Source organism: Microcaecilia unicolor, chromosome 5 (assembly GCF_901765095.1).
Source record: "Microcaecilia unicolor chromosome 5, aMicUni1.1, whole genome shotgun sequence".
Lineage (NCBI taxonomy): Eukaryota > Metazoa > Chordata > Amphibia > Gymnophiona > Siphonopidae > Microcaecilia > Microcaecilia unicolor.
Genome location: NC_044035.1, coordinates 217,526,165 through 217,549,020, shown reverse-complemented (window position 1 = coordinate 217,549,020; position 22,856 = coordinate 217,526,165). Strand labels below are relative to the sequence as shown.

Below are 22,856 nucleotides of genomic sequence, written 5' to 3'. Positions count from 1 at the left end.
ACTGCCAGTTGAGATATACTAATACCTGACGCTGCACACAGGGCTTTAAAATCTCCAATAGTCAATTGAGTCCCTGCAGTTGCCTGTTCTATCCCATCTAACCACATACGAGCTCCTTTCACTATACTGGGAATTTTTGCAACTAAAGTTGTAACATCTACGGGGGTGTATGGTTTGTAATGGCGTACTCGATTGCCAGCTGCGTCTAAGCGCGTCATAACTGGCATGTGTAAAGCACTACTATCTAAAGCGCTGCAAATCTCCTGTTTACCTTCCTCTTCCACCTCTTCTTCCAAATCACGTTTTATTTTGTGGAACCAATGATCCCAAATTCCAATCCCTCCTTTACAAATGTTCCATTCCCTATACCCGGGCAAGATTTATTGACAACCTCTAATAATTCCTGAATGTCCTCATGTGTACTAGGACCATTTTCATCGCACGGCAAGGGAGTCGTTTTACATTTAACAAGTGTCTAGTAGCCCCCCACCATTCCTCACCATATCTAGTATTATTCAGTCTCATAAGCTCTGCAGCCACATGCGTGCCTCGAAAAATTGGCCTGGGGGGCCCTGGGGTTAAAGATGTTGGCATAGTTTTTGTTCGCTTATGAGTTGGGGTTGACATGGTCATGGGAGGCTCGGAATACATCCGCAGTCGTCCCTCAATTTCAAATTGAGTTGCCAGATCATATTGTTCTGATGTAATTAGGGTTTTCAAATCAGGGTAAGTGCCTGATTCTGCACTAGATTTTCCTTTTTCTTTCTGTCTCACCCGTTTTTCCTCTTTTTTTTGTTCCCTAGTCCCCACATCACTGTCCTCATTATCCCCTCCCTTTGAACCATCTTCATCACTGGAGGGGTCGTCTAAAGCAGAAAATCCCTCACACGGTTTAGGGCGCTTCTGCTCTCCTTTCAATCCTTTGTCCCTTATTGGGCAAAGGATTTCTCGTGTAATTCCACCTGACTCATAAGGAGGTGGCCAATTTTTATAATTTTCCTGTTCTTGCTGTAATTTTTTTACATCTGCATGGAATAAATCAGACGCAACTGAAAATAAATTCCAAATAGTAAGATGCTTCTCTAAGCTTTTCTTCTTTTTCTTATTTTCTTGTATGTATGTCAGGAGAGATAATAATTTTGGACGATCAAACGATCCAGACTGAGACCAGCTCAAAAAAGAATCCTTTGCATCATATTTGACCCATTTCTCATGTATTTTTTCAATCTGTTTTTTTTCTAACGGGAATAATTCTATGACATGCTGCAAAGGGGTGCATTTTTTTGAACTATCTAAATCTAAATACAAAGTAAATACAGGAGTTTCTTTCTTCTCTGCCCCTTTCCCTTCCATTTTATTCTGACTATTAAAATTTCTCCTATAAAGCCACAATCTACAAAAATATACTAATGCACTTAAACAAAGAAAATATACAAAAAAGAAAACTACAAAGCTAAACAAATATACCACTAATAAGTCCACAATGTAAGCTTACTCACGCGTCTTCTTATTTCTCTTTAGCAAGCCCAGGAGTCGTCACCCGTATGTCCACGTCAATAGGTTGATCACTCCCAAATCCGTGGTACACAGAAATCAGGCGTAAACAACGCTTGCTCTCTCTCAAAATCCTGTAAAAAACTTCATTAACAACAAACACTTAATTTGTCATTCGTCTCGCCTTCTCTTTTCCATGTGCGGCATAAATCTGCGCTCCTGGCTGGCTCGCCACTTTGAAGAAAAGGTTAGACGAATTTCATATTCCATATAAACAGTTTATTTACAATTGTACTGGATACCTTTTATAAGGTATGCAAGAAGCATGTTCAGACAAAGCAGTCAGAATGCTTAATACATATTCCTTTCAACCTGCTTAAATACTGTTTTTCCCTGCTCTTTCTTCTAACATCACGTGCAGACTATATCATACCATAAATCCTTTAACTTAAAGCAGAACATATGCCGCATCTGCTTCCCATTATTGATCACTTTTTCTTTTCTCTTACAGACACTCAGGCGCCTTGCCCTTGCCCGTTCTGCAGCACTCTCTCTCAAGACATGGGGGGGGAGGTTGCATTAATCAATCACTGTCAGCACTTCCTGTTGCTGTGAACTTTTTTCAACTCTTTGCACTTTATATTTCTTACATAATAGAAACAGACAAATAGCGAAAAGCATAATAGATCTTGAGCACAAGCTAAGGACACAAAATCAGCATTACATACGACACCGCGAAGCTGCCTTATATGAAACTCTCATAGCCACGAAAACAGCGCTCAATGGTTTAATACATGGGCGAACAATGAGATCTTTATTATATCGCAAATATAAATTTCAAAAGTTTGGAGAGAGATCAGAGAACATGCTAATAAATATAATGAAGGGGAGTAGAAAATTGCTCTATATCCCAACTCTAAGAGATCAGAATGGGACAGTAACGACTCAGCAAGAGAAAATTGCAGAGTTATTTATGTTTAAATCTTTTTTATTGAGAACAACAACAATTGTACATGTTATACAATGAAAGGTATCCAACCAAATATCAATGTGCTAATTCAAATCAGCTTGTTAACATTTTACTTTTTCCCCCCTCCCCATCCCCTCTCCCTCCCCCCCCTCTCCCCTCAAGCTATGAACAAAACCAGCTTCAAACAGTGCTACCATCCATAGAGTAACTCGTTCAAGGTATTAAGAATAAGAAAACTCTTCCTCATAAGGCAGTAGATTAAAAGCACGACCTGCTACCTAGGGCCTTGTTTCTTATAGCCCTTCGTCTAGCATCTCCACCTTTACATGAGTCGTACAGCTTTATTGATCACATCAACACCCTTAAAGGCTAAAACAGTTCCCATATGATCAGTTGTCGGCGGTGTATGTCTCAGCATCATCCCCCCTCCTCTTCCCTCCCTCCCCTCCCTCTCCCCTCCCCCAATACTTCTCCCTACCGCACCATTCACTCTTATCTCCGCATTCATCCCCATTCACTCCAACTCATTCAATACCTGACTTCTAACTCTGGGCGCTACTACATTCAGATATGCTGTCCAAATTTTTATGAAATGTTTCCTTCTTTTGGGAGTAAATCTCGCACCTCTGGCCTCCCACATCATAAGCGCATGCAGTTTATTCCTCCAGTACCAATAGGAGGGCGGTATGTCCATTAACCAATGATTCAATATGCATTTTTTCCCCAAAATACAAGACTTACTCAGAAATAGCTTCTCTTCTGTTGTTCCCCATGCCCACACTCTTGGCGAGCTAAACATGATTCGTTCAAAAGTGAACTGTATTCTATACCCCAGAATCCTCGATACAAACCGGGCAAGAGCTGTCCAGAAACCCCGAATTCGCTGACACTGCCATAACCCATGTGCCAAAGAAGGCATGGCCACTCCACACTTCCTGCATCTATCGGCCTCCACTATCCCTGCATGCCATGCTTGCTTACCCGAGAAGTATGCTCTATGTATTGTTCTAAAATGACATTCTTGCAGTTCTGCACTATGTACTACTCCTGTCATCCCTTTTAGTGCTATTATCACCTTCTCCATAGCAAGTGAACTTCCCAGCTCTTGTTCCCATCTCCCCACTACCTCCTTGACCTCTTTGGGGGGTTTTAATTCCCTCAGCGCCTTATGAAACCAGGAGATTGATGTTTGCCCTATTGCATCCCCTTTCAGAAAATCCCTAACCTTCTTCCCAAACTCCAATGTGAGTGCAGGTCTGGGCAAGCTTCTGAAATAGTGTTCCAGTTGTAAATAGTAAACAAAAACAGCGAAGATGACACTAAATACCAATAAAGTGAAAAAATGGAAAGGAAGATGAAAACAGGAAAAAACATAAAAATTGTGACAAGGAAAAAAAATTCCAAAAATATACACATAAAAATAAAAAAATAAAAAAATGAAACACAAAATGTGTGTATAAACAAAATTAAAAATCAGGAAAAGACGACACAAGAATGATGTAAAAGCACACTATCTTGGAAAGGAGTTGGTATCTTCGCTTTTCTAGTGTGTAATAAGCAATTTAAAGACCATGGTCGAAACAAAGCTTGTTCCCAGCCTATGTCAGTGTATGTTGTCGAGTGCAAGACCCAATCTCGCAAGTGTCTAGCCATGCAAGCCCAGTTATAATCTTTTAAATCAGGCATGCCTAATCCACCTTCACGTTGAGTCCCATACACATACTTCCACTTCATTTTCGATTTTTTCCCTGCCCAGCAAAACCATGCTATGTGCCTCTGCAGAATTTTCAGATCTCTGACCAGCAGCTTGATAGGCAAGATCTGCAACATGTACAGCCATTTCGGAAATACGACCATGCGATATAAATGAATTCTACCTAGAAGAGACAGCGGCAAGGAAACCCAAGCTGTTAATTGTGCTTTAGTTTCCCCAATTAATCGAGGGACATTAATTTTATATAAGTGTGCCGGGTTCATCGACAGTTGCACTCCCAAATACTTAAATTCCATGTGCGCCTGGCGAATCTTTGACCTACTCCAAATCTCTGGATCTACCCCAGCACTGATTAGGGCTTCTGATTTCTCTAGATTCAGTTTGAAGCCCGCAAAATCCCCGTATTCCCCTATACTTTCCAACAACCGGGGCAATGAATTCTTCGGTTCCGTTATCAACGCCAGTAAATCATCTGCAAATGCTGCGGTTTTAAATTCCTGATCCAGGATCCGAACGCCTTTAATTTCTACTTTGCTGTTAATTTCCCGCAATAGCGGGTCCAGGGTCAATACAAACAGCAGCGGCGAAAGCGGGCATCCCTGTCGGGTGCCCCGCCTTATATCAAACCAGTCGGAGAATAACCCATTGACACTAATTCGCGCCTTAGGATCCGTATATAATGTCTTTACAGCTTTTTCAAAAAAACCTTTTATGCCATAGGCCACTAAGATCTCAAACAGAAAGCCCCAGTCCACTCTGTCAAAGGCCTTTTCGGCATCAAAGCTTATTAACATGGCTTGCAACCCTTCGTCCCTCACTCTCTCCAGTGCCCCAAGTATTCGTCTCAGATTCTTAACCACTTTTCGACCTTTCACGAAACCCACCTGTGATTCTTCCAGCAATGTCGGCAAAAACCGGGCCAGTCTATTCGCCAGAATCTTAGCTAGAAATTTCGTCTCCGAGTTCAGCAAAGAAATAGGTCGGTACGATTCCGGTAAGTGTGCCTGCTTATGTGGCTTCAGTATTACCATAATATTAGCCTTATTCATATGTTCAGGCATCTGCCCCCTTCTAACCACTTCATTGAATACTTCTGCTAGTTGTCGTCCAATTCCTGGTCTAAGTAATTTATAAAATTCATTACTAAGGCCATCCGGCCCAGGTGTCTTCCCCAGGGAACTCTGCTGCACTACCCAGTCTACTTCATCTTCTGATATTTCTGCATTTAAAATCTTTAAGTCTGCAGTTTCCAACTTTGGTATCTCCACACTGCCAAGATATGCTGCACTCGGGGTCACCACCTCTGCTTGCCGTTTATACAGCTGCTCATAAAAGTGCCTAAAGATCTCCGCTATCGCATTATCCGTGTGTTTCAACTCATTTTGGCTATTAGCTAGTGATAGCACTTTTCTGGACCCCACCTGTCTTTTCAATAGTCTAGCCAGAAATCTCCCACCCTTGTTGGCAAATTTATACAATTGATATTTGTAGTACATTGCAGACTTTTGCGCAGTCTGCTGCAGCAGTTCATTTAAGGTTTGCTGCGCCTCTAACAACCGGGCTCGCGCTTCTGGTGTCTGAGTGTGGCCATATTCTCTCCTTAAGGTTGTTACCCTCTTCTCCCATCTCAATACTTCTCGCTTTCGTACCTTCTTTTGGAAACTATTATAAGCTATTGTCTCACCTCGGAGAACCGCTTTTGCGGTTTCCCAAAAAAGCACCGGATCATTCCTATGGGCCTCATTTTCCCCTTGATACTGTTCCCATCTAGCCTTTAATTGTAACTGAAACTGCCTATCTCGATAGAGGTATGTCGGGAAACGCCAAGAGAAATTCCTCTGCGCGCTGTTATCCAGTCGCATCTCCATCGATACCCAGGCATGGTCAGAAACAACTATTGGTCCTATCTCAGCCCTATGCACTTGTGTTAACAGTTCCCTTGCAATCAATATATAATCAATACGGGACAGTGTGGAGTGGGCTCTGGACAGGTGCGTGTAATCTTTTTCCAATGGGTGCAAGGTTCTCCAGACATCTATCACATCCAGCGCCTCCTCTAGTAACCCCAACCCCCTCTGGCCCCTGGACAGCTCCCTCCCCGTCGGCCTCGATCTGTCTAGTAGCGGGTCTCTGACTTCATTGAAATCACCACCCATCACTACAAGGCTTTCTCCCATGTCTTGCATTCTGCGCAAGAGCGTCTTATAAAACACCTTCTCAAAAGTATTGGGTGCATATATATTGCATATCAACATTGGTTGCCTCTCTATCTCCAGGGCCACCAGAACATACCGCCCTCTAGTGTCCCTTACAGTTTTCCGTATTTTCACATGCAGCCCCTTACGAATCAAAATTATCACTCCTCCTTTCCCTCCTACTGCCGGGGAATCTATGACCTCACCCACCCACCATCTCTTTAGCTTCTCATGTTCTATATGTGTCAAGTGCGTTTCTTGTAGGAGGGCTATTGTCGTTTTCTGGTCATTAAGGACCTTCAAGATTTTTTGTCTCTTTATTGGTGAGTGAATGCCCCCCACATTCCAAGTCACAATCTTTAAAGTTGTCATCCCTGTATATTAATGTGTGGCTCCAATTCTGCTTTCCAATTTTTATACACCCCGGAGGTGTCCCAGCCTCCACCTCCCGGGTTCAGTTCTTTGTCTACATTTCGCCCACCATTATAAACAAACAGCCACATCTTTCTTACATACATCACATTCACCCACATTCGCCCATTCTTCTTAACCCTTCTTTGGCCTACCCCTTGCTTCCTATTCCGCCCTCCCTTCTTCCCCTTAAACCCTTCCCCCCCCCTCTCCCCCCCCAGTATACTTTACCCCCAACATGCCCAAAGGCAAGTGAGCTTCCGTGTCCCCAGGATTAGGACACTCTCTTATTGTTCTGAGGGCTACAGCCCTCTGGTGTCCTTGATCAGTAAACAGTCTGCGCACAACTGCAACCAGAAGTCCTTTTGGCTCGCAACGACGAGTCACCATCAACATGTGTGTTAATCAACGCAAAGTCTCCTCCATGTTTCTGCTGTCTTTAATCCCCATCTCTCTGTCGGCCTTTCATTGTGATCTACTATTCGGTGTTCACTTCAACCAATGTTCTCTCCAGGTGCTCCTCCGTCTGCTCCTTTCAGTTTATTCACAAAATCTTTAGCCTCCCTCACTGATTCAAAGAAGACTGCTTGGCCATTATGAATCACCTTCAATCTTGCTGGGTACAGGAGACTAAACTTATACTTAAGATCAAACAAAGCTGAGCAGATGGGGGCAAAGTCCCTTCTGGCTGCAGATACTTTTTGCGAATAGTCTTGGAAACATAAAATTTTTTTCCCCTGGTATTCCAATTTCTGCCCTGCTCTCAGGCACTGCAGAATCTCCATCTTATGAGCATAGTTCAGGATCTTTAATATGGTCACTCGTGGTCTCTCTGCGTTGTCATGTCTGGGTCCCAGCCGGTGTGCCCGCTCTATTCTCAACTTGCCTTCCAGACCTGATTGTTCCAACGCTCCCGGCAGCCATTTTTCAAGAAAAGCACTCAGATTTTTTTCCCCCAAACTCTCTGGGAGTCCCACTAGTCTCAAATTGTTCCTCCTTGAGCGGTTCTCAAGGTCCTCCAGCTTCGCTTCCAGCTCTCCCATTCTACGGGCCATTTTCGGGTGCTCCTCTGCTACTTTCCGGATCTCCTCCTCCGCCTGCCCCACTCGCTGCTGTACCTCGTGCAACTCCGTCATCAGCGTGGTGTGCCTCTCTTCCATGCCGTCCAGCTTATCTATGATCAGTTGCATTTTATGATCGATCGTCTGCTCCACTGCCGCCTTCACTTCCTCAGTGATCTCCGCGGCCCAAAGCGAACTAGGCGAGGGCGAGTCAGGCGCTCCTTTATCCGCCATTTTGTTTTCTCCGGGGCGTGCTCGGTCTTTAGGCTCTTTCCGCCCTATTTTCGCCGCCATGGCTCGCGGTTTTCAGCTGTTTGGCTCTCGCCTGTGCAGGGCACCTTCCCGCTTTCAGGTAAGCGCTTTATTTTCGTTTAGAACGCTGTTTACGAGTGCGGATCACTTCGTGTCCCGGAGTAGCTTCACCTTCCGCCTCTCTACTCCATTCCCCAACCGGAAGTCGCCTTGCAGAGTTATTTAAACAGCATTTTAGCACTCAGTATGCATCAGAGGGAGGGTATATGCAGTGGTGTGCTGGTAAATTTTTAACAGGCTCTGTCCCCGGTCCACCTCGGTGCCCCCTCGTCCACCACTGCGCCCCCATCCATCTCTGCGCCCCCGCGTCCACCTCTGTGCCCCCCCAAAATTACAGAGCTGGCTATAGCTGGGGGGGGGGGCAATGCATTACTCTCTCCAGGAAAAAAAAAATTAAATGATCCCAGGTTCCAATCTAATTCATGTTTAATATGGGATAAAATGCCATAAATAAGTAAATAAATATAAACTGTTAACGTTCAGCACCTGATTCTCAAAGTGGACATATTCCAAACACTATAATGAAAATAAAAAAAAAATTTCTACCTTTGTTGTCTGGTGACTTTGTTTCTCTGATCATGCTGGCCCACTATCTGATTCTGCTGCTCTCTATCTGTTCCCTTGACTCCGTTTCCAGGGCTTCCTTTCCATGTATTTCTTTTCGTTCCTCCTTTCTTCTTCATTTCTGGTCCTCCGCAGACTTGACTGTACAGTGGATCCAGCTTCTGCCTATTTTCTCCATCCATGTGCAGTTTCTCTCCTCACTTCCTTTTCCCTCATCTAATCTCCTTCCTCTATCTTCCCTCCGTGTCCAGCAATTCTTCTCTCTCCCTTGTCCCTTCCCTTCCTTCCATCCATGTCCAGAATTTCTCTTGCCCTCCCCTCCATCCATGTCCTGAAACTCTCCTCTCTCCCCTGCCCCCCTCTACCCATCCCTGCCCAGCAATTGGCTTCTCTCCTCTGCCCCCTCTACCCATCCCTGCCCAGCAATTGGCTTCTCTCCCTTGCCCCCCTCTACCCATCCCTGCCCAGCAATTGGCTTCTCTCCCCTGCCCCCTCTACCCATCCCTGCCCAGCAGCAATTGGCTTCTCTCCCCTGCCCCCTCTACCCATCCCTGCCAACAGCAATTGGCTTCTCTCCCTTGCCCCCTCTACCCATCTCTGCCCAGCAGCAATTGGCTTCTCTCCCCTCTACCCATCCCTGCCCAGCAATTGGCTTCTCTCCCTGCCCCCCTCTACCAATCCCTGCCCAGCAATTCTCCTCCCTCCCCTGCCGCTCCCAAACATGTGCAGCGATTTTCCTTCGCCCCAACCGTCTCCCCCCAGCTCCCATCCATCTTGTTTATTACCTCTCCGTTGAAGCGCTGCCTTATTTAAGCCCTGCTGCGTCTCCAGCCTTCCCTCCCTGCTTGCTTCGATGAGTTTGTTCATCGTGCCCTTAGTCCCGCCTTCTGATGACGTAAAGATATTGTCTAGAATCTTAGCAGACAGGCTAGCGCCCTTATTACCCCATATAATACAAAAAGAGCAAGTGGGCTTTGTAAGGGGCTGACAGTCATTGCTGAATGTACGAAAGCTACTACAGGCACTGCTCCTAGGGAGAAATTCTGACACCCCTTATTTAATTGCCAGCCTAGACGTGGATGGGGCGTTTGATATGGTAGGGTGGCCCTTTCTGTTTCAGACACTGCGCTGGGTGGGCTTAAGGGGGTGGTATGTGCAAGCGATCATGACATTATACTCATCCCCTAGGGTGGCGGTATTGGTAAATGGCATAAGGACAGAAGAATTCCCTATAGGCAAAGGCACTCGTCAGGAATGTCCCTTGTCCCCGCTGTTGTTTCTCCTTTCGCTGGAGCCTTTATTATGTATGATAAGGAGATACAGGGAGCGGAAGTGAATGGCCACTCAATTAAAACATTAGCTTATGTGGATGATTTGCTTTAAATATTGAAAGAGCCACAAGAGTCATTACCACTAGCAATGCAACAGCTTAAACAATATGGAGCATTGTCTGACTTTCACTTAAATTTGGATAAATCAGTGGCCCTTCCTTCAACAGACTTCATTAAAGAACAGTGGACGGGGCACTTTCCTTTTCAGTGAGCCACTCATCAAGTTAAATATTTAGGAGTTAATGCAACTGGGGATCTATCGCAATTATATGACATGAATGTTCGTCCTTTGCTAAAAGAGACTAAGAGAATGTTACTACTTTGGACAGAGAGCCCACTTTCCCTTGTCGGGAGGATAGGCTGGTTTAACATGCTACTAGCCCCCCGTTGGCTATATTTGTTTCAAATGCTACCATTATACTTAAAACAGAGGGAAGAAAGATTACTGAATGCAGCGATTCAGGGGTTTCTATGGAGAGGGAAGCGACCTAGATTACCTATTGTAATAATGCAAAAGCCAAAAGCTCAGGGAAGTATGGGGTTGCTTAGTATACGGTATTTGTCAATAGCCTGTTCCATGAGGCATATAAATGACTGGTTCACACAGTTGGGTACATTTTCTAATGTGCAGTTGGAGGCCTGTATGTCGCCCAAGGTACACATCAGTTGGCTACTACACACCATCCCAGGAAAGACTGACTCTGCATTACATCACAACCCGCTTTTGCTGTCAGCAATAGCAAACTGGTGCTGGCTGTGCAGGCACCATCACTTCTCCGCTGCAGCTACACCCTAGTTATCCTTATTTCATAATCCAGATTTTCCGGCAGGTACCATGTCTTCAGTGTTTTCACGGTGGAAGCAAATGAGAATCTAATACTTGGTTCAACTACTGGATGAGGAGGGCAGACTAAAGCTCTTCGCAGAGCTGCAGCGTGAACATAATTGGCCACCCACCAACTTATTCTCATACCTACAACTGCGACATTATACTAGAGCACTGGGCTGGGAGAATCTGACGGAGGATGTACAGGACACTTTGAACACAGCTCTGACCCTGGGAGCACAAGCAGTCGTACCATTACGATTTTATCACAGGTATCTGTTGGATTCCACAGAGGATTTGGATTACAGTTTATTTGCCCAAGCGTGGTCCAGGGAGTTGGAAGAAGAAGTAGCAATGGAACAGTTTAAACAGTTTGTTATGGACATACAGAAGCAGTCCTCTTTCATCCGATATTGGGAATTACAATATAAATTCACACTGAGGCTCTATATTTCACCACTCAGAGTATATCAAGCATCATTTGGAACCACTGGAAACTGCCCAAAGTGTAATCAGAACTCGGCAAATTTAAGCCATATGTTTTGGAAATGCTCCTTTGTCAACAAATTTTGGTCACAGATTTTACAAAGTATAAATAGACTGTGGAATCAACAAGTGAAGAAGAATTCGTTACTGTTGTTCAATGTATTTCAATACCAAACACCTGCCCTGGTAGGTTTTAAACATTTCCTACAATGTGCAATTATGATTGGTCAGAAAGTCATACTGATTTGCTGGAGACAGCCTACTGGCCCTACCTTCACAATGTGGCGAACACACATGATCGACTTGCTTAAATGGGAACGTTTTGATATCAAGGACCTTGCCTCCACAGAAGGGGAAGACTTTCAGCGTGTCTGGGAATGCTTTTGGGATACCCTACACCCCAGGGTGAGAAGCCAGCTGTTGAACCAGCCATGATTGTACCTCTGAGGGACTGTTATGGTTAACAGTGATGTACGCCAGGTGAGGGAGGGAGGAGGGAAGATTTAGTACTGTTTTGGATAGGAATAATTTCAAAATGTTTATCGTTTTTTTTGAATGATGAGATCTTATGAATCTTCGGAGTCCTACTTGTAAATGTTGGCTTCACCTTAATAAAGATGATTTAAACATAAATTATCCTTCTCCTGAAAAAAGATAGCAACAAAAAAAACTCAAAGAATGGAGAAAAAAGTTGCTCACCAAAAAACCCGAGAAAAATAGCTAAAACCCACACAGTCTGTTTTAGTCATAAAAAAAAAACAAAAATGTCCACATCAAATCCAGAAAGTTACAACAAACATTGCTGGTAGTTCACGAGTTATATCAAAACAAATTCCCACAAATACTTAGTTTAACTGAAGAAGCATCCTTTCCCAATACCAGATCATCCAGTTTCTACTGTTCCAGTTCATAAAAGAGCTCTCTTTAAATGCTTCAAGTCTTTCCTTTGGGAAAGACTGACACATTTGGTCAGGCCAGTCTGTTAAGATTTGAGGCCTCGTTTATTTAAACACAGAGTCTGAGTTAGCCATCTTGTTAGTTGACTGCATGTTTCATGCTTTTTGGGGGATATTTGGAAAATTTGAAACCCTTTGTGTATTTATTCTGATCTGTTAATCGTACCAGCTGACCACCTTCTTGTAATATATTGAGGAATACACCCATTGATCTTTGAAAGATGACATAAACAAGTTTGCTACAGAGGGTGCAAACAACACCCCCATGGCTACCCCTATTTGCATCAAAGCTATCTTGCTGAGATTTACAAAAAATTCTGTTGGTACGTCATGCGGACGAGGGCTTTGTTCAATAGTATTACTTATTATTTCCGATACTTGACCCTGAGAAATACTTGTATATAAGGAACACACATCCAAAGAAACTAATAGCCATGAAGATTAAAAACATGACATTGATAAAGATTGAAATATATTAAAAAAGTAAGTTGTATCTTTAAGATATGATTTGTTCTGCATCACCAAGGGAGATAGAAAAGTATCCACATATTTACATATTCTTTCAAGGAGGGAGTCCCTTGCAGAAACAATCAGATTACCTGGATGATTTTCAAAATTTTTATGTATTTTAGGAAGAATGTTTAAAAAATGGTATTTTAAATGTCTTGTATGTCAAAATGTTGTCCTTGCTTCTTGAGCTAAAGATTCTACTTGAGTAAAAATGTGGTCTGAAGGATCATCAGAAATTTCCAAATATATCCTGTTGTCTCAAAGCTGCAGTGCTTTTTTTTGTGCCAGTACGCAACGGTACAGCGTACCGGCACCTTTTTTTCCCCCCCCCCCCCCCCCGGCGAGTCCTGCACTTCCTCTTAGTCCCCTACTTACTTTTTTTTTTTAAGACTCAGCAGCGCGAACGGTGCAGGCAGCGATTGAAAGAGGCTGTCAGCGTCGGAGCTTCCCTCTGCGAATCTCGCCTATGTTGTTTCACCTTCCTGTTTCCGCATAGGCGGGACTCGCAGAGGGAAGCTCCGATGCTGACAGCCTCTTTCAATCGCTGCCTGCACCGTTCGCGCTGCTGAGTCCGATGCTGGCAGGCAGTGGAGAAAGAGGATGGGCTGGAAGAAGAATCGTTGGACATGGGAGAGGGGAGGGCAGGGGACAGAGGAGAATCGCTGGGCCATGGATGAGAGGGGAGGGCAGGGAAGAGAGAATTGCTGGATATGGATGGGAGGGGAGGACAGGGGAGAGAGGAGAATCGCTGGACATGGATGGGAGGGCAGGGGAGAGAGGAGAATCGCTGGACATGGAAAAGAGGAGAATCGCTGGACGGATGGGAGGGCAGGGGAGAGAGAATTGCTGGACATGGAGGGGAGGGCAGGGGAGAGAGGAGAATCAGTGGACATGGAGGGGGGAGGGGAGAGAGGAGAATCACTGGGCATGGAAAAGAGGAGAATTGCTGGATATGGATGGGAGGAGAGGAGAAGTGCTGGACATGGATGGAGGGATGGAAAGAAAAAAAAGAAGATGCACATGGATGGAGATGAGGGAAAGAGAAGAAAGGAGAAAAACTGCACATGGATGGAGAAAATAGGCAAAAGCTGGATCCACGTTATACCTCCTCCAGTCAATTCCATGGAGGAGGACCCAGCTTTTACTTGTGGATGTATGGCAAGAAATGAAGAAGAAAGGAGGAAAGTGAAGAAATAAATGGAAAGGAAGCTCTGGAAACGGAGTTAAGGGAACAGATAGAGAGCAGCAGAATCAGAGACTGTGATGAATAGAAAAACAAAGTCACCAGACAAAAAAGGTAGAAAAAAATCATTTTATTTTAGTGTTTGAAATATGTCCAATTTGAGAATTTACATCTGCTGTCTTATTTTGCACTGGGTATACTGGAGCTGTAATAGCTTACAGAAATTATTTCTGATGAAAAAAATCACGTTATTTTTTTCCTATACTAGTATAATATTTTCAATGATGTCTGTTTATATGCGCCATAGCTGGTTTAAGGGGTGTGGCTAATGTGGGTGTGGCTATCATGGGGGTGGAGCCATATTGATGACCCGCCCATAATGAATACCGGCACCTTTTTTTCTTTTTTTACCTTTCTGGGTAGCCAGCTTTGGAACACACTACCAAGACCAATCCTAAAAATCAACGGCCTTTTGCCCTTCAGAAAAGCATTGAAGACCCATCTATTTAAGGAAGCCTGAGAGTGTTGTTTATAGAACAGCGATAAGCGCTATTTTTGGGGGGGGGCAATAATTTAGGCACCATTTATAGAATCTAGTTCTTAATTACAGATATATATGTAATAAGTTCATTTGATTTGATTTGAATTTCAGAAACAATACTCCTGATGCAGGCAAATGCCAAAACGTGGCCACATCAGATTTGTGTCCATCCAATAAACTATCCTTTATTTACTACACTGGTGTTACATTGTATCCATCCTTTCATCATCTGGCTGTCCTAGACGTTTTTCACCTGTTGACCCTCTCAGCGGTTTACATTAAAAACAACATAAAATAAGCTTTTTAAAAATACAATATATTCAAGTAAAAAAAGAGAAAGAAAAAGTCACAGCTGCATCAACTAAGTACTCCTTGTAGGTTCTGACATATTCCACCCTGTCACTAGAAAGTGAATTTAAGCAGGAATATTAAACATGAAATGCATCTGTAAAAAGAATGGGTTTTAAGCCTCTTTTTAAATACCTGAAATGTAATTATTTATTGCATTTGTATCCCACATTCCCCCACCTATTTGCAGGCTCAATGTGGCTTACATAGATTTGTTAACATTGTTATATAAGGAAATCAGATACAGTTAGTAATGTGGAGCGATTAGGAAGGGAGATCAGATACAGTTAATAATGTGTAGCGATTAAGGAAGAGAAGAGGGAAGAAGGAGGAGAGTTGTTAGGGAAGTTGTATATGGTGGGCGTTCATTATTGAGTGGGTAGAAATGGTATTCCCAGTTGTAAATGGCTAGTCAGAGTGTTCCAAAGTGTAGGGTCTACATTATAGACTCTACAACATTGAAGACAGAGCTATGAATGGTTATCAAGTCTACTGCACTTAAATGAAGGAATAACAAAATGATTTTGATAGGATAAGCAAAGCTCTCTGAGAAACGAGTAAGGAATTATTAGTCAAGACAAAAATAAGGGCAGACCTGTATGATGTATTTTATGAATCAATGTTAATAGTTTGTATATAACCCTGTGTGAGATAAGCAGCCAGTGTTCTGCCTGCAATAAAGGAGTTGTGTGATAATACTTCCTTGCTCCAGTAATTAGTTTAACTGCTGAGTAAGCTGAAGTTGCTGAATCTCAGTGGTTTGAATTCCCTGGAATAAGGAATTGCAGTGGTCCAAGTTACTAATAACAAGTGTACTAGTGTTCGCAATGTATTCTTGTAAATAGATATTTTACTGAGCAAATTTGTATGAATTAAATGTGAAAGCAAATAAGGACCAAAGGTAGAGCCATGAGAAGAGAGAAAACATGATTGTTAGATTGCCTATAAATAACAATTAACTCTTGATAGAATATGGGGCTCATTTTTAAAGCAGACTTACAAAGTTCCATAGGTTACTAGCGAGCTCATTTTTCTCACAAAAACGTTCAAATCAGCATTTTCGTAATCTATTTTTAGATGTTTTTCTCTGAAGTCCGCCAGAAGTGCATCCAAATCTCAAGGGGAGTGTGAGGGGCATGTTCAGGGTGGAACCTGGGCATTCCTTAGACCTTTTCATTCATAATGGAACAAAAGAAAACCGTCCAGGACTAAAACTTCGACGTTTTGAGCTAGACCTGTTTTTATTGCTAATTAAGGCACAAAAAGGTGCCCTAAATAACCAGATGACCACTGGAGGGAATCAGGAATGACCTCCCCTTTCCACCCCCCCCCCAGTGGTCACTAACCCCCTCCCACTCCCTAAAATATGATGAAAAACATTACTTACCAACCTCTATGCCAGGCTCAGATGTTATACTCTGGTCCATTAGAATAGCATGCAGATCCCTGGAGTTAGTCTAGTGTTGGGTGCAGTGCACTGCAGAAAGGTGGACCCAGGCTCCTTTCTCCCCCTACCTGTTACACTTGTGGTGGAAACTGTGAGCCCTCCAAAACTTACCCACATATAGGTGCCCCCTTCACCTCTAAGGGCTATGGTAGTGGTGTACAGTTGGGGGTGGTGGGTTTTGGGGGGCTCAGCACACAAGGTAAGGGAGCAATGGTGAGATGTGTACCTGGGAGCATTTTATGAAGTCCACTGCAGTGCCCCCCTAGGGTGCCCAATTGCTATCCTGGGATGTCAGGGGGATGAACCTACTAAAAATGCTGGCTCCTCCTATTTCCCAATGGCTTGATTTTGTGCATTTTGCACTTGGACAGTTTTTTTTCTTTTTTTGAAAATGGACCAAAAAAACAAAACGTCTAAATCACAATGTTCGGAACTGTATTTTCAAAAACAAAAGAGAGACATTTTTGTCTTTCGAAAATGACCTTTTCTCCTATTCAGATTTTGGACGTTTTTCGCAAAACGTCCAAAGTCGGACTTAGATGTCATATTGAAAATGCCTCTCCACATAACTTTGTAAGTGCTTTGAAAATACACCTCCACACCTGGTTGTGAAATTTCTCTGATCCAAACACCTTCTTCTCTCACAGACAAACCCAGTTACCATCTATGATGTCCAGCATGAAGGTATTTTCAGTGAAGTTCATGTCTGGAGTAACATCCCATCCCTGAAGAGGTGAATCTTCCCTTATTGTTCTTAGCCTGAATCCAGCGAGTGAGAAGCTAAGTTAGGTTTGTGTGATTTGTGCCATGGGTTTGCATTAGAGTAGCACAGCGATAACAGGGAGAAAAGTTTTGTGTGCATCATCTGGGAACTTGTGAAAAATAATTATGTCATAGAATTGTTTTGGATTTCAGAAATTTTATGTTTCAGAGAACTTGGTTTATAGATACATTGGGCCCGATAGCACAATTTAATCGGCCAGCAACAGCTCAGTGTGAGAAAGCCAGTTATCTCTTCTGAATATTATCACTTAGCGGCTAGCCGTTAACCAACTATGTTGCCCAACTTAGCCAGTTAAGCATGAATATTCAGCACTAACCGGCCAAGTTTAGCAGTTAAGATAGGCCTGCTATTTATGTGGCCTATCTTTAACTGCTAAGCACTTAACCATTTAGCACTGAATATCAGCTTAACCGGTTAAGTTGCTGCAGACAAAACTGAAACCAGATATTCAGTGCTGGTCACTGAATACGGCCCAGAATTAAATATCTGGGGTCAGCACTGCCAGTGTCAGCTAATCATACTACCTGCCGCTGGTTGAATATTTGGGGGGGGGGGGGGGGGGGGGATTGTGCATAAATTCCACAATTTAACTGTGTTGAGTAGAAAATTACTTCAGTTTGTTTTAAATCTGCTTACTAACAATTAATTTATCAGAATACCCTCTAGTCCTGGTACTGTTTGAATGAGTAAATAATCATTCCCACTTATGACTCTGTAATGCTCTGTTACTTCTCATCTTGGTCATCTCTTCTTCAAACTGAAGAGCCATAATCTATTTAGCCTTACTTTACAAGGGAGCCACTCTTTTCATTTTGGTTGCCTTTGCTTTAAAATTTCTTGCAGAAATGACTAAAATATCCCACAGTGGATGCATATGTTACCGCTTAAAGTATACAGCTCCTTATACAATTACCCTCTATCCCCTGGATTCTATATATGGTGCCCACAGTTGAGTAACGAGCCAATTAGCACTGATAATTGGGTACTAACAATTGTCATTAATTGGCAACAATTAGGATTTGTGCACGCATCTTGCTATGCACTATTCTATAACGATACACACACAGATCTCTTAGGTCATAAATGAATGGGGATGTGGCCATGGGAGAGCATGGGCAGGTCAGTGGTGTTCAGTAAAGGTGCACGCAGAATTATAGAATCCGGGGGATCCGCACCTAATTTACACATGAGGATTTACACCAGGTTTCAGTTGATGTAAATCAGATCCTGGCACTATGTGTTAGTCTATAAATGGTGCCCAACTCATAGCACCGTTTATCGAATAGTGCTTGGTGTTTATTTTTTGGCACACAAATTTTGGTGCCATTTACTGACTCTAGTCCTATATGACTAAAATGTTGCCATATGTGACTGTCTCTGGGAAAAGTTTAGTTTAGTTACATTTGCTATACCGCCTTCACTAACTTGCAGATTAAGGCGGTTTACAATCTAAAACCAAAAAAGTAAAATGGAAAGGAACTACAAAAATGGAAAGAACAGACATACATACAGAGAGGGGCATTTTCAATAGAACATCTAAATCAGAATTTGGACGTTTTTGCCTATAGCGAATGCTACATACCTGTAGAAGGTATTCTCCGAGGACAGCAGGCTGATTGTTCTCACTGATGGGTGACGTCCACGGCAGCCCCTCCAATCGGAAACTTCACTAGCAAAGGCCTTTGCTAGTCCTCGCGCGCCCATGCGCACCGCGCATGCGCGGCCGTCTTCCCGCCCGAACCGGCTCGTGTTCGTCAGTCCCGTATGTAGCAAGACAAAGACAAGGGAAGACACAACTCCAAAGGGGAGGCGGGCGGGTTTGTGAGAACAATCAGCCTGCTGTCCTCGGAGAATACCTTCTACAGGTATGTAGCATTCGCTTTCTCCGAGGACAAGCAGGCTGCTTGTTCTCACTGATGGGGTATCCCTAGCCCCCAGGCTCACTCAAAACAACAAACATGGTCAATTGGGCCTCGCAACGGCGAGGACATAACTGAGATTGACCTAAAAAATTTACCAACTAACTGAGAGTGCAGCCTGGAACAGAACAAACAGGGCCCTCGGGGGGTGGAGTTGGATCCTAAAGCCCAAACAGGTTCTGAAGAACTGACTGCCCGAACCGACTGTCGCGTCGGGTATCCTGCTGCAGGCAGTAATGAGATGTGAATGTGTGGACAGATGACCACGTCGCAGCTTTGCAAATTTCTTCAATAGAGGCTGACTTCAAGTGGGCTACCGACGCTGCCATGGCTCTAACATTATGAGCCGTGACATGACCCTCAAGAGTCAGCCCAGCCTGGGCGTAAGTGAAGGAAATGCAATCTGCTAGCCAATTGGATATGGTGCGTTTCCCCACAGCCACTCCCCTCCTATTGGGATCAAAAGAAACAAACAATTGGGCGGACTGTCTGTTGGGCTGTGTCCGCTCCAGGTAGAAGGCCAATGCTCTCTTGCAGTCCAATGTGTGCAGCTGACGTTCAGCAGGGCAGGAATGAGGACGGGGAAAGAATGTTGGCAAGACAATTGACTGGTTCAGATGGAACTCCGACACGACCTTTGGCAAGAACTTAGGGTGAGTGCGGAGGACTACTCTGTTATGATGAAATTTGGTGTAAGGGGCCTGGGCTACCAGGGCCTGAAGCTCACTGACTCTACGAGCTGAAGTAACTGCCACCAAGAAAATGACCTTCCAGGTCAAGTACTTCAGATGGCAGGAATTCAGTGGCTCAAAAGGAGGTTTCATCAGCTGGGTGAGAACGACATTGAGATCCCATGACACTGTAGGAGGCTTGACAGGGGGCTTTGACAAAAGCAAACCTCTCATGAAGCGAACAACTAAAGGCTGTCCTGAGATCGGCTTACCTTCCACACGGTAATGGTATGCACTGATTGCACTAAGGTGAACCCTTACAGAGTTGGTCTTGAGACCAGACTCAGACAAGTGCAGAAGGTATTCAAGCAGGGTCTGTGTAGGACAAGAGCGAGGATCTAGGGCCTTGCTGTCACACCAGACGGCAAACCTCCTCCGTAGAAAGAAGTAACTCCTCTTAGTGGAATCTTTTCTGGAAGCAAGCAAGATACGGGAGACACCCTCTGACAGACCCAAAGAGGCAAAGTCTACGCTCTCAACATCCAGGCCTTGAGAGCCAGGGACCGGAGGTTGGGATGCAGAAGCGCCCCTTCGTCCTGTGTGATGAGGGTCAGAAAACACTCCAATCTCCACGGTTCTTCGGAGGACAACTCCAGAAGAAGAGGGAACCAGATCTGACGCGGCCAAAAAGGAGCAATCAAAATCATGGTGCCTCGGTCTTGCTTGAGTTTCAACAAAGTCTTCCCCACCAGAGGTATGGGAGGATAAGCATACAGCAGACCCTCCCCCCAATCCAGGAGGAAGGCATCCGATGCCAGTCTGCCGTGGGCCTGAAGCCTGGAACAGAACTGAGGGACTTTGTGGTTGGCTCGAGATGCGAAGAGGTCTACCAAGGGGGTGCCCCACACCTGGAAGATCTGTCGCACTACACGGGAATTGAGCGACCACTCGTGAGGTTGCATAATCCTGCTCAACCTGTCGGCCAGACTGTTGTTTACGCCTGCCAGATATGTGGCTTGGAGCACCATGCCGTGACGGCAAGCCCAGAGCCACATGCTGACGGCTTCCTGACACAGGGGGCGAGATCCGGTGCCCCCCTGCTTGTTGACGTAGTACATGGCAACCTGGTTGTCTGTCTGAATTTGGATAATTTGGTGGGACAGCCGATCTCTGAAAGCCTTCAGAGCGTTCCAGATCGCTCGCAACTCCAGAAGATTGATCTGCAGATCGCGTTCCTGGAGGGACCAACTTCCTTGGGTGTGAAGCCCATCGACATGAGCTCCCCATCCCAGGAGAGACGCATCCATGGTCAGCACTTTTTGTGGCTGAGGAATTTGGAAAGGACGTCCCAGAGTCAAATTGGACCAAATCGTCCACCAATACAGGGATTCGAGAAAACTCGTGGACAGGTGGATCACGTCTTCTAGATCCCCAGCAGCCTGAAACCACTGAGAAGCTAGGGTCCATTGAGCAGATCTCATGTGAAGGCGGGCCATGGGAGTCACATGAACTGTGGAGGCCATGTGGCCTAGCAATCTCAACATCTGCCGAGCTGTGATCTGCTGGGACGCTCGCACCCGCGAGACGAGGGACAACAAGTTGTTGGCTCTCGTCTCTGGGAGATAGGCGCGAGCCGTCCGGGAATCCAGCAGAGCTCCTATGAATTCGAGTTTCTGCACTGGGAGAAGATGGGACTTTGGATAATTTATCACAAACCCCAGTAGCTCCAGGAGGCGAATAGTCATCTGCATGGACTGCAGGGCTCCTGCCTCGGATGTGTTCTTCACCAGCCAATCGTCGAGATATGGGAACACATGCACCCCCAGCCTGCGAAGTGCCGTTGCTACTACAGCCAAGCACTTTGTGAACACCCTTGGCGCAGAGGCGAGCCTAAAGGGTAGCACACAGTACTGGAAGTGACGTGTGCCCAGCTGAAATCGCAGATACTGCCTGTGAGCTGGCAGTATCGGGATATGTGTGTAGGCATCCTTCAAGTCCAGAGAGCATAGCCAATCGTTTTCCTGAATCATGGGAAGGAGGGTGCCCAGGGAAAGCATCCTGAACTTTTCTTTGACCAGATATTTGTTCAGGGCCCTTAGGTCTAGGATGGGACGCATCCCCCCTGTTTTCTTTTCCACAAGGAAGTACCTGGAATAGAATCCCAGCCCTTCCTGCCCGGATGGCACGGGCTCGACCGCATTGGCGCTGAGAAGGGCGGAGAGTTCCTCTGCAAGTACCTGCTTGTGCTGGAAGCTGTAAGACTGAGCTCCCGGTGGACAATTTGGAGGTTTTGAGGCCAAATTGAGGGTGTATCCTTTCCGGACTATTTGAAGAACCCACTGATCGGAGGTTATGAGAGGCCACCTTTGGTGAAAAGCTTTCAACCTCCCTCCGACTGGCAGGTCGCCCGGCACTGATACTTGGATGTCGGCTATGCTCTGCTGGAGCCAGTCAAAAGCTCGTCCCTTGCTTTTGCTGGGGAGCCGAGGGGCCTGGCTGAGGCGCACGCTGCTGACGAGAGCGAGCGCGCTGGGGCTTAGCCTGGGCCGCAGGCTGTCGAGAAGGAGGATTGTACCTACGCTTACCAGAAGAGTAGGGAACAGTCTTCCTTCCCCCCAAAAATCTTCTACCTGTAGAGGTAGAGGCTGAAGGCTGCCGGCGGGAGAACTTGTCGAATGCGGTGTCCCGCTGGTGGAGCTGCTCTACCACCTGTTCGACTTTTTCTCCAAAAATATTATCCGCACGGCAAGGCGAGTCCGCAATCCGCTGCTGGATTCTATTCTCCAGGTCGGAGGCACGCAGCCATGAGAGTCTGCGCATCACCACACCTTGAGCAGCAGCCCTGGACGCAACATCAAAGGTGTCATACACCCCTCTGGCCAGGAATTTTCTGCACGCCTTCAGCTGCCTGACCACCTCCTGAAATGGCTTGGCTTGCTCAGGGGGGAGCGCATCAACCAAGCCCGCCAACTGCCGCACATTGTTCCGCATGTATATGCTCGTGTAGAGCTGGTAGGACTGAATTTTGGCCACGAGCATAGAAGAATGGTAGGCCTTCCTCCCAAAGGAGTCCAAGGTTCTAGAGTCCTTGCCCGGGGGCGCCGAAGCATGCTCCCTAGAACTCTTGGCCTTC

The 22,856-nt window shown here is 45.1% G+C and overlaps 1 protein-coding gene across 2 annotated transcripts in view; it reads left to right on the top strand.

The window, feature by feature from the left end:
• Positions 1–22,856, top strand: part of DNMT3L (DNA methyltransferase 3 like) — a 232,382-nt gene that overhangs the window by 199,664 nt on the left and 9,862 nt on the right. For both annotated transcript variants that reach the window (XM_030204938.1, XM_030204937.1), the window contains one exon: positions 16,997–17,082. In XM_030204938.1, coding sequence (XP_030060798.1) covers positions 16,997–17,082 — 86 coding nt within the window. The remainder of the gene's footprint in view (positions 1–16,996; positions 17,083–22,856) is intronic.